A 12,794-nucleotide genomic window follows, 5' to 3' on the forward strand; every position below is an offset into this window, starting at 1 on the left:
CTTAAGATATACTTCAAGAAATGCAGAGGAAACCACAGCATTTAAAAATGAAAATAAAAAGTGCTCTCAGGGGATCTGAGAAAGCAGCACCAAATATATTATTTAAAACATTAAATATTATTTACAGAAGTTTATTTCACAAGCAACTGTTTCCTATATATCCACTTGAAAATCTTTTTGTCAAGGGAACACCTCTCTTTTACACACTGATCCACCAGTAAAGATTTACTCCGCTGTCAGGGGAACTGGGGGAGCACGCAGGCAGGCCCAGCTGACGACAGGTGGACATCAGCAGCCTGAGACTAACACCCCGCCCGGGAGGCTGGGTGTCATCCAGGACCGCCGAGGCCGTATGACCTAGGGAGGTACAGGGGAGATGGAACTAGAGTCTGCCGGTTGGACTTCGGTTGAAAATGAAGGCAGCTGCTGGCTGAGGTATAGAACTTCTTCTGAACCTCAGTATAAATAAAAGGTTTTATACCTTTTCCTTTCTCACTTCTTCTCGCCTTCCCTACTCCCTGCACCCCACGCTAGCTTTATCATTGAACTCCAATTCCCCGAACCTCCCAGGGGTGAATGGATGAGGTCTTTGGTTATGCTCTGAGTCAATAATTTGGTGAGGAAATTAAGAAATGAACTGACTGAGGCCTTGAGTTGATGCATCTCCATCACTCAGCTGCGGTCTCTCCAATACTATAGACGGTAGATAGACAAGCCATGAATGAAGCTGAAGTTATAAGAAGCACTTTTGGTTGACACAAAGGGAAAGCCTAATGAGTTGGGTTTTCTTCCCCTGTTGCAACATTCTGCTCAGATCTCTGGCACCAAGTACGGTGCCATGCGCCCATTGGATGCTCAATGGATAGTAATTGAAAAAAATACCAGAACCAGGGTCTAACTGGAGCCTGCTCTGATCTATGTAAGAGTCAGAGGCCCCATCCCCACAGACACAGTGGCACATCAGTCTCTTCTGCCCCTTGAAAATTCTAGGGGACCTCATGTCCAGTTTCTATGTCACCACGCTCCGTTTTTACACACCTACCCATGTCCTCCCCAACCCCCCATACCGTCTTCTTTTTATGGAAAGGATTATCAATAGCCAGGACGTTTCCTGAGTCAAGGGGCTAATCAAAATACAGAAATGATTTTGTTATCCCTTCAGCAGGGATGGGGAGGGCAATCCATGATTTCTATGCTGGCAAGCCAGCTTAGGAATGTGAAAGTTGAATTTTTTTTTTTTTTTTTTTTAATTGAGATCTGGGGCCTGGGAGCCAGAGGAACTATTTCTCTGGGATCGGAAATGAAAAGACTTCTTCTGAACCTCAGTCTGCTTTCTAGTAACGTGGAGAGAACAGCTTAATCTCCCAGGCTACTAAAAGCACCAAAAGATGTGGGCAAGAAGCCTTCGGGAACAAAAGATTTGTAAGAATCCTCTTTGTCTTACAGAAGCTGTCTGCTGCTAAACGTGGGGCTGGGCAGGACCACACCCATCTCAGCCCCTGTTCCACAATCAGCACACAGAAACTCAAAAAGGCATTTCCACAACAGACTCGCCCCCTCTGGGAATTTGGCTCAATTCTGAAAATGTCCTGGGTTGGCCTCTTTAATCTTGGTTAAGAATTTTACAGGTTCTCATCTCCATGAACTCACTCTTTTGTGACTTCTAAGGTGAATTTTCCTATGGGATCAGCCTACTTGGGGAATGAGATGCTGAGAATTACCTAACATAACCTACACCTATCTTAGCAATAATAATATTTTCAGTCTAAGCAGTGAAATTAACTCAGTTAAATGAGTTTCGGTCATGCACCGCGTACTGGCTAAATTGCTGTACAACAGACTTCACAGTGCTGATTAAACGTAACAAACGCCTCTCTCTCTCAAGAGCCTTACAGGGATTTGTTCTCCACTTCCCTAATATAATGAACTTTGGATGGGGAGGCGGGGAGTGGGGTGTAACACTGGAATTTATAACTTGCCGTTTGACATCAAATCTGAGACCTTCCCATCGCTGGATCCCATTGACAGATTTGTCTCCACACAACACATTCAAGTAAAAGAGAACAGCTAGGGGCATGAGGAATCTACCGGCCAGGTTATCACTAAGCTCGAAGCCTTGGGACTTTGTTTTCCACGATCTACAATGATAGAACTGGAGAAAAACACCCAAAACTCTACGTACAAAGAAGTGCTGATCTCGGTGAAGCCATTGCATACCAAAGAAGAAAGATGCACTTAACCTGTTATGGTTCAAACCTGAACTATTCCCGGCACTGCCCCGCCCCACCCTCCCTTCCTTACCACAATGCTCTTCTCTTACTAAGGTTCAGAAAAAAAGGTCAGTCAGAACTGCTAACTGGTTCTACTTTTTACTTTCTCTGGCCCAACATCAGAGCCATTTCTGCAGGAGCTCCTAAGCTGCATCCCCCTTTTGTTCCCTGTTATCCTCAACCACTGATTTTACTTGGTTGCTGGTCAAAGCCTTTGGGACGTTTGGCTCTTGCACCCATTGCAAATGGCAGTCCCCTCTCCTGTCACCTACAGTGGCTGAAGAGGCAAAGATGATTACCCAGAGGAACAGTGTGGCATCAGAGTCATCAAAACCATCTGGGCTTTTCCCGAGTCACTCATTGCTGCCAGGACACTCCCCAGCTCGGCCCAGGGGAACCAGGCCGGCCCCTGCCCTGCCAGCTACAATTAGGGCCACTTCTTGTGCTCATTTGCTAACCTGGCACATTTGGTGTCAGGAACAGAAGCTTCGGATCAGAGAGAATGCAGTCATGAGGTATTTTTTTTTTTTTCTCTTTGTCCTTTTAGACAAGTCGATTATTTCAAGCCTAAGTTCCCAGGTCTCCAGGCGCAGCACAAGTTTGTTCCTACCTCTACCCTCCCGTCCCCTACCCACCCGGGACCCTCCTGGTTCCCCTCTTCCTCACGCCCCTGTGCTGTGCCACTGTCCTCCTGACAAGAGGCCATCGGGCAGCTCTTCAAGGGCCCTGGGGCCTTTATCAAAGTGGGCTGCCGCCATGCGGGCAGGCATCTGTTCCTTTTGTTGCTTTGCTTTCAGCCAACACTAGAACAGAGAGAGAAGCCAGGATCAACTCACAAACAGACACAAAGCAAAGAGACAGAGAGACAGCGATTTAGAGGCTGGTCACCAGGAAGATGGTGGCAGGGTGGGAGAATGCCCCAGATGGCAAGGCCCCTAAATGGATGGAACCAAGTGTTCAGTCACGCTCTCACGCTTGGGCAGAATGTTCGGGTGGATGGCGTTCACGTGGACACTGGGGTGGGCGGACGCTCTCCAGTCAGTCCCAGCCATTGTCTTTGATCATATGTGCCAGTTCAATGATGTATTTGCCTTCTTTATATTTCTGGCTGCTTTCAAAGGCGTGTTCCTAGGAAACACAAAGGAAGAGAAAAGACACTGAATGACCAAAGACAAGCAGATGACCTTTGGAGCGTAGGAGCCAAGGCGGGGCCGACGACAGGTATCAGGACCACTGAAGTCTGGCTCCGGCGTCACCCAGACTCACTGAGAATTCCTACCACTCAGCACACTATGTCCCCTTGGCTTAACTGCAGCACTGGCCGAGGCATCAGCAGGACTTTCTCAATATTTACAATAGAATTTAAATGTTTTTAAATTTAAATGTTCTGAATTTAAATATTCTAAATATGTTCTCAGTATTTGCAAGAGCGTTTCTTCAGGATCTTTGCTCATTCAAGTCTCTGGCCAAACGTCCCCATCTCAGTAAGGTCTTTACTGAAAATCACAACTTCCCAGGCAGCAATCCCTCCCTGCCCCCCTCTTTTCCTGCTTTATTTTCCTCCACAGCACTTACCACATTCAAACATGCGGTATAACTTGCATATCTATTTTGTTTTGTCTGTCTCCCACTACCACAAGATAAACTTCATGTTTTGTTCATTGATAGATCCATCTATGTGTGTGTGTGTGTCTGTGTGTGTGTGTAAAATCTTAGGGGCACTTGGTTTCTGATGTTTACCAGAAATCTGCCCTATGGAGGTATCCATAAAGTTTCTGTGTCATTATTTTATTTTATTATTATTTTTTGGCCGGTCTGTGTGGCTTCTGGGATCTTCGTTCCCCGACCAGAGATTAAACTCGAGCCCTCGGCAGTGAAAGCCCGGAGTCCTAAACACTGGATTGCCAGGGAATTCCCACTGTGTCATTATTTTAAAGTGTGCTTGTTAGGCTTAGAGAAAAGACATTCAGGGACAGGAACAAAATAGATTGTGAGGCCAAACAGGTCTCTCTTTTAATTCTTATCTTGCTATTTCCATGTCAGATGTGTTAAGTTTGTTTTTCCGTCATTGCTTTTCTCCAGGGAAAAAGGAGCTGTATGAACTCCAGGCTGAAGAACCTGGCAGCCCTTGAGCCCTACCCAGCTGCCAGGCCTCCAGAGAAGGGCAAACCTGCTGGGAGGTTACCACCTGAAACTTACAGCACTGCAGGCTCTCCCAGCTAATAAGCCCCACAGAAATAAGTCCTGCATAGGTGTAGGATCAAGGTGACATTCTATTTGCAGACACAGATACAAAAAACCATCTTGGTATATCATCTGAAAAACACTGGGTATAAGGGTCATCAGATGGCAAAGCTCAATGTGCAGAGCAGTGGACATCAGCTCTCCCTCCCGAGTCCCTAAATTAGGAAGGAGTTAAATAAATCCTACAGTCGATAGATTCTGGGCAGCATTTGTATGGACTGTATCTTCTGTTCTAGAGCTCAGGGGCTCCGGGTCTCAGAACAAGAGTTCAGACTAGCCTCTTGTTGAGAGAGGAATCATTCCACATAGCGGAGAGGGGAGGGGCACCGAGAGAAAGTGCAAACACACCACACACATACAAGAGCTGTGGGCTCAGCAGTAATTTCCCTGACACCTCATTATTCCCCAGCTCCGTCTGTGTGTGTGCGTGTGTGTGATGTGTACACAACCAGAGGAATGTGGTTTGGGAATAGGACCTATTGTTCCATAGGAGTGTATTCAGGATAGAGAGGAGGAAAAAACAAAACTAGCAAAGTGACAGTGTGTCTGTCCCTATTAAACAAAAGAAGAAGAAAGAAAAAAGTCAACACCCCCCAAGCCACAGGGCACTTGCAAAATGTCACAACTGGATTCCAGTAGACAGCGCTAGATCTGGAATTGAAACAAACATCCCCCCTAAACCCCACGTCTACTGCTTCCTAGCATCAGAAGCATCATTTAAGCATCAGACTTCCTTTTACAATTTACAAAATTATAAACTTTCTATTTACAAAATTGGGATAATCACAAGTACTTCACAGGGTTATTATAAGGGTTGGAAGGGATAATAGAATGAAAGGTTGGAGCACTGGGCCTGCCATGTGAGAGGTGATCAATGAACGTTTGGGGAGATGGATGTTCCTCTGTTGTCCTGTCCAGCTGTTGTAACTTCACCTGTGGTTTTCCCCCTTGGTATCATGACTATAAACACCCTGAGGGCAAGAACTAGATCTCATTCACTTTTGTATCCAGCACAAAGGTTCTTAATAAAGCTTTGTCAAAGGACTGAATCATTTTACCTGAAGAAAGGAGCAAAACCAGCCAAGTCAGATTTATCTTCTGTATATAAATCCAGCACATGTTCAAGGAATAAGACAGCCAAGAAGTTGGGAAACAAAGCAGCAGCAGAACACTTTTGGATAATCAAAACCAGAACTGTGGCCCCCAGGTCACTCAGAGGGGTCCAGTGGCCATACAGGGGGAGAAGGGCCAAGGCCAGTTTCTCCCGTAGGAAGCTGTGGTTAAACCTTCTTGGTATCGTGAAACACAGTGTCCAGGTTTTTTCGTTCTCATTCTGAACATTTCAAGGAAGACATGAAGAGATGGAATCTAAAGGCCATGCTGCTGCACTGCAGACTCCACCGGCAGCAGTTTTTTAGATCTGCACTTTTTTTTTTTTTTTTTTTTTGGCCAAGCCACGGAGCTTGTGGGATCTCAGTTCTCCACCCAGGGACTGAAACCGGGCCATGGCAGTGAAAGCCCGGAATCCTAACCACTAGGCCACCAGGTAACTCCCCAAGATCTGCACATTTTTGAACTTTATTTTTTTATTTTTATTTTTATTTTTTTTGCGGTACGCGGGCCTCTCACTGTTGTGGCCTCTCCCCTTGTGGAGCACAGGCTCCGGACGTGCAGGCTCCGCGGCCATGGCTCACGGGCCCAGCCGCTCCGCGGCATGTGGGATCTTCCCAGACCGGGGCACGAACCCGCGTCCCCTGCATCGGCAGGCGGACTCTCAACCACTGCGCCACCAGGGAAGCCCCTGAACTTTATTTAAATGGAATCATACTTTCATGTCTGGCTTCTTTGGCTCAACATCTTTTTTCACATACACTCATATTTTTAGAGCAGTTTTAGGTCCATCACAAAAAGGAGCACGAGGCACAGAGATTTCCCCTGTGCTCCCTGCTCCCACATATGCACGAGCTCCCCCACTATCAAAGTCCTGCAGAGTGGGGCATTTACTGCAGTCAACAAACCTACACTGGTGTGTACTCATCACTCTGTGGGTGGTTCTGACTACTCCTTCAGGCTCCTTCCCAAGCTAGCTAACGGCAGGTCCTATGAGCCAGCCCCACACTGATGCTCTGCAATGGACATGACAGGGAATTTGAAGCATTTTATATGGAATAAATTGCCCTCCCAGAAACAGGAAGACTCATTTTTCAATATTCCCACAATGAGAGAGAGGACAGAGAAAAGCACTGTGAAAAGATCTGCCAATAATATAATAACAATAATACAAGTTGACTTTCACTGAACACATATACGTCCTCTCACCCTGGCAAGGGACTGCCTACTCTCCTAGGTACCAAGGAGATGTTAAAAATATCTGTTGAGTCAAACAGTGCAGGAATAAATGTCCAGTTGGGCAAGTCCAGCCGTGACTATATCTGACAGTGGACATTAATTAACACAATATTTGATGATGCCTAGCACAGGGTCTGGGACCTAAGAGATGTTTTGGGGACATTTACTGGAGCATCAAAGAACATGGGCTCTGCAGTCGGACCACCACCTGGACTCCTATCCTCATTTGGCCATGTAATGGCTAGACAACACTGGACATACTATTAACCTCCCTAAGCCTCAGTTTCCTCATCTGTAAACTAGGGATTAAAATGGGTAAATCCTTATCCTCTAAGGATTCTGCAAAGAGCAAATAAAATAATGTACGTCTGGAACGCAGTAAGTTGTCAGGAAATGTTATGTGCCATTGTTATTATTACTATTACTATTATTATTATTAATTAAATTGAGAGGGTGTGTGTGTGTGCACGCACGCATGTATCAGGAGCAGGTGAAGAAAGGAGTAGGAGGGGTGGACTGTCAGTGAAAAGGGGATGAGTGTGGCAAGCAGAAGTGTGCCAGGAACTGCTCTTTGAGCTCAGTTTCCCATCCTGGTCAAAGATAATCCCACAAGGCCACGGGAGGCAAGTTGAAGAAAACATTCTTCTAATGTGTGGCTCTCAGCTAGTTCCTTCATGGCCCTCTCTCCACCAGTCAGACTCCTTGGTACTTACATATTTCCAGCCCAGAGTGGTTTTGCAGTTTTCACAGTAAATGTCTGCGACGGCGTGCAGTCCTGTTAGCAACACGCGCTCTTCTGCCGGCCCGCAGCCCACGTTAACTCTGTGCCAAGGGACAGAGAGAGAGAGCGGGGCGTCAGGCACATGCTCACCATCAGTTGTTCAAGCTGGACTTCCAGCAAAAAATTAACTGAGTACAGCTGCCTGAAGGGAAGCCAGCACTGAGAAGAGCATCATCTCTAACTGAAACCAGGAATAACCTCCCAAAAGGTAGCCACATGGAAACGTCTCCGTTGAGATGCATTTCAGATCTGCAAGCTCTGATTCAATGAGTCTACTAGAAGAAGTCTTTTATGGTTGAGACTTTGCTCAGAATTTTTCTAACAAATGCTTTTAGCCTTGTGATTTAAGGGGACAAACCGACAACCACACTGAAGTCCACAGCCACGAGCACAGGTCCTCAGAGCTTCCTGAGGACTGACTGCAGCCAGAGATGTCAGTCATGACGGCACAGTCCTGTCCTGATCACAAGGATGGGGGAGCCCCATCTACCAAATACATAGACTCCTTCACAGAGCACCTATTATTTTAGACTGAACACGCTAGATTTCCATTTTCACAGTTCATCAGGCTTGCTTTCCTAGAGAAAGCTGTACATAATGCTGAGCGCTGTGGCAGACTGTGCGTCGGTAGGAGGGATGGAGGCTCTTCACTCACTCCACTTTATGAAGGCTCCTCCAACCTTAGTCCTCCAGCAGATCCTGGCGTCCTATGTTCGCCCTCCTTCTCTTCCCCAGAGACACGTCTCAGGTCTAGTTATGAGACCTCCCGTGTTGAAGCTCTCAGAAGCACTTCAGCTTCTTCCCTAGGAGACTACAGCCCTCTGTACTTACTGGGGGTAGTGACTATATTATTTTTAGCCAAAGATGATGCCACCCCACAAAGTCCCCAAGGATGACTGGCTACCACTTGTGGTAAATAATGTTCCCTGTGTGTGTGCGTGTGTGTGTGTGTGTGTCTGTCAGAGAGGACAGGTTCCACTGTTTAATTATCACTGAGCGTTGCTCTTCCCCACCCCTCAAAATTTGCACCGAACAATGGATGTACCATTCAGAGACACTCACACTGAGTTAAAGAGGTATGCTCGTCCTTGACTTCCTTGGAACGACTGAAATGCAAGAAGACAAATCGATAGTTAGAGATCCATTTCACCCACCCATTCGGGAAACCAGCCCCAAAGCACAACAATCATTTGACCTTGCAGGGCTGACAGGGCTAAAAGGGAGCAGCGAGCCAGTTAACCCTCCAGCTAGCAGATGGCATGGTGGGAGGAGGAGAAGGCAGAATAAACAGAGCTACAGAGCCCGGGTCAGCCCACACTCGGACTGTTTTCACCAGCCCAGGTAAGAAAATATCATTAATCCACACTGGCCTTTCCTGGACCCACTTGATTTCAGCCACCTGTACTGCCCACAGCTTTCAAGTCGGCTACGGCATGGAAACCAGCCCAAGCACCTCTGCTTGCACTCTTGGTTCAACCCTGCAGAAGACAGCAGAGGATCCCCAAGGTAAGAATAAACCACCAAACCCACACTTCGCACAGGTCTTGCTTTCTTGGAGATCCTAACTGCTAGAAGAGTTACCATCCTCCTAAAGGGCAGCTCGAAAGCTCTCCTTTTGAGGTGTAAGCAACTTCATCTCTAGATCACAGGAATGCTCATTAAGCAGTAATCCCACTTTAACTTCTAGCTGAAAGAGGAGCTTCTTTCTTCTGGCTGGAGGATGGCAGGGAACAGGAGCCAGAGCTTGCCGTGCGATTTGGCATCTGCTTCCATGAACACAGGCCCTATCCGTGTTTTCCTCCTCTGGTTACACTGAAACGTCTGGCTGACATGAGCCGTCCATGTACTGCATTTCTGCCTGCATGTTTAATGTGGCCTGACAACCGTACCCTGAATTAAACATCCTGGTCTGCTGTGAAGACCACTCTGAAAACAAACAAACAAACAAATAAAGGACTCTCCCATGACCTCTGCTATTCAGTGGCTGGAGAAGTCTATGGGTGCCTGGTTAACAGGTGACCAAAGGGTAGGAGAGAACCAGACAGGACACAGATCACTGCCCGCGAGACGGCTGTTGTCAGAAGCGCAGGACTTCAGGGGTCAGCGCCGCCAGTCAGAGAGAATGGTAAGATTCCCGACTTGTGGAAAAACTGCCTTTGGGGAAGCTAAATTGTTGGTTGCCTCCAACATACAAATGTACCAGAAGCCCTGGCTCCCGGGTGCAGCGCTGAGGAGCAAGCAGATGTTCCCCAGCTGCTGCTCAGGCTGAAACCAGATCTCTTTCCTTTGGGTCTTGAAACATCTCCGGGGAACATAAGAGCTCCAGGCTAGCACTGAGCATGGATAGGAGTGTCACGGCCTTGAAACCTGGGACCGGGAAGTCCATATGCCAAGTGTCTGGATGAGACAACGTCCCAGCAACACAGACCCTCTATTTGGCCAACCCGTTAGTTCAACCTTGGAGCACAAGACATCCAAGCACCGCCAGGATAGCAAAGGCTTCACGATCTGGTCCCACCAACCTCTGCAGTCTCTTCTCTTGCTACTTTCCCACCGTGTCCTTTGCTCTAGTCAGGCCGAACCACTTGCAATTCCTGGAACTTGCATTTCACCAACTCTGACCACCATCTTCCCTGAGATGGGGAGGCTCCTCCACTTGACCAATCCTAAGCCTCAGCTCAGCTTCCTCTCTTTCGTAAGGCCTTCTCTGACCTCCTCAGGAAGAGGTACCCACTGGTACCCATGTACTGGACTCCTCTTGTTCCCTGCCTGTTCCTTTTTCTTAGCTCTTAGCATACTGGATTTAGATTGTCTCTCTGTCTAACTCACTCACTAGATTGTGAGCTCCCTGAAGGCATCAACCATGTCTTCAATCTCTCTCTGAACCCACAACACATAGCATGAATCTGGCATCATTTATAAAATATTTATTGCATGAGTCAATTGCCTCTCATTTCCTTTTTTTTTCTTTAAATGGCTTTATTGGTATATATCTGACGTACAATAATAAAGTGTGTATATTTAAAGTGTACTATTTGATGAGTTTTGATACCTGCATATATCTGTGAAATCATCACCACAACCAATATTATGGACTATCTGTCACATCCCAAAGTTTCCTCATGTCCCTCAGTCCGGCCATCTCTTCTCTCCTCACTCTCTTCCCACTCATCCTCAGGCAGCCACTGTCTACTGTCACTATAGTTTGTATTTTCCATAATTTTTAATAAATGAAATCATACAGCATGTAGTGTTTCTTGCCTGGCTTCTTTCACACAGCATAATTCTTTAAAGATTCATCTATTTGCTGTATATATCAATAGTTCATTCTCTTTTCATTGCTGAGTCATATTCCAGTCTGTGAATTTACCAGAGTTAATTTATTTTTGGTTTGATTTTAATAAGGGATTTGGACTAGTTGACCTCCAAGTCTCCTTCCAGCTCCAAAATTATATTCTCCCATAATTCTGTGGTCCTACGTTATGGATAATTGGGAGTGCCACCCTCGAGGAAACTTTTATCAAGATCTTCAAGTTAGAGCTTAGAAGAAGGTGGTTGTGGGAAAACAAATTCTAGAAGAAAGCAGACTGGGAAATGACAACATGAAGTAACACAGCTTCACCATTTATGGCAGGAAAAGACATTCACTTCTCAAAGACTCACAGATCACCTGCTATCTGCTGGGCACAATGGGAATGCAGGGAGAGAGGTGGCACTGTAAAGCTTTTCAGGGCAGCAGTCCCCCCAGAAGGTACACAAGACACTCCTTCAGGGTAGGGGGAAAATACTAGAAATTTTATCTATTTAATTTTATCTTTAAAAAAAAGTTTCACTAAACAGTATTTAGCAATGCTTTCATTTTATATGACCTTTGGAGTTCAGAATTGATAGGCCTGTACAAAAATTAAAATGGAGGATATTCAGAAGAAAATGCAGGAGAAAATCTTTGTGACCTTGCGTTAGAAAAGATTTCTTAGAAACTACACCAGGAACACAATTTATAAAAGAAAAAACTGCTAAATTTCATCAAAATTTTAAACTTTTGCTCTGAAAAACACTTTTAGGGCTTCCCAGGTGGCGCAGTGGTTGAGGGTCCGCCTGCCGATGCCGGGGACATGGGTTCGTGTCCCGGTCCGGGAGGATCCCACATGCTGCGGAGCGGCTGGGCCTGTGAGCCGTGGCCGCTGAGCCTGCGCGTCCGGAGCCTGTGCTCCGCAACGGGAGAGGCCACAACAGTTAGAGGCCCATGTACTGCAAAACAAACAAACAAACAAATAAAAAAAAAACACTTTTAAGAGAATGAAAAGATAAGCCATAGACTGGGAGAAAATATCTACAAATCACTTGTCTAACAAAGGACTTGTATCTAAAATATACAAAGAACTCTCAAAATTCAATAATAAAACAAGAAACCCAATTTTAAAATGGGCAAAGATTTGAACAGACTTCACCAAATATAAACAGATGGGAAACAGGCCCATGAAAAGATGCTCAACATCACTAGTCATTAGGGGAATGCAAATTGAAAAACATAATTAAGATATCACTATACACATATTAAAATGGTCCAAAAAATTTTTTTAAGTGACAAAACTAAGTGCACTCAAGAATGTCTAGCAACTGGAATTCAGACATTGCAAAATGGCACAGCCATTTGGTTAAGAGTTTGGCAGTTTCAATTACTCAAACGAAATGAAAACCTATGTAAATACACATAACATGGATGAATCTGAAATGCTTTAGCTAAGAAGATCATTGGTTGCCAAAGGTTATAGGTAAGGGGAAAGTGTGACTACATAGGGGTAACACAGGAGTTGGAATTTTCTTATCTTGATTTCAGTGGTGCATAAGACTATGCATTTGTCAAAACTCATTGGATTTTTTAATTTTTAATTTTACATACAGTAAAATTCACTCTTGTTGGTGAAATCCAATAAAAATTTTAAAATAAGCCATCTCTAAACTCTCCTATATCTGAACACCGTACTCCTATATTTGTACAATTAGGAATTGTAAAAAATTTCCTGATCTATTTAAAAGTATTCCAAACAAAGTGCTTCAGAGGAGTTTGAAGTCTTGTTAAAAGGTACTTTTCTAAACTACAAAGTTCAGCAAAAACCTTTGTATAACTGGTGGGTGGGTTGGAAAAT

General features: G+C 45.4%; 1 protein-coding gene across 1 annotated transcript in view; it reads right to left on the reverse strand.

Moving 5' to 3' along the window:
- Window positions 1-2,265: 2,265 nt before the first annotated feature.
- Window positions 2,266-12,794, reverse strand: part of YPEL2 (yippee like 2) — a 38,611-nt gene continuing 28,082 nt past the window's right edge. Inside the window, exons 2-4 of the mRNA XM_060082342.1 lie at window positions 8,707-8,750; window positions 7,577-7,685; window positions 2,266-3,398 (exon numbers count right to left, since the gene is read on the reverse strand). Coding sequence (XP_059938325.1) covers window positions 3,309-3,398; window positions 7,577-7,685; window positions 8,707-8,750 — 243 coding nt within the window. The 3' untranslated portion in view covers window positions 2,266-3,308. The remainder of the gene's footprint in view (window positions 3,399-7,576; window positions 7,686-8,706; window positions 8,751-12,794) is intronic.

This window comes from Mesoplodon densirostris, chromosome 18 (assembly GCF_025265405.1).
Source record: "Mesoplodon densirostris isolate mMesDen1 chromosome 18, mMesDen1 primary haplotype, whole genome shotgun sequence".
Lineage (NCBI taxonomy): Eukaryota > Metazoa > Chordata > Mammalia > Artiodactyla > Ziphiidae > Mesoplodon > Mesoplodon densirostris.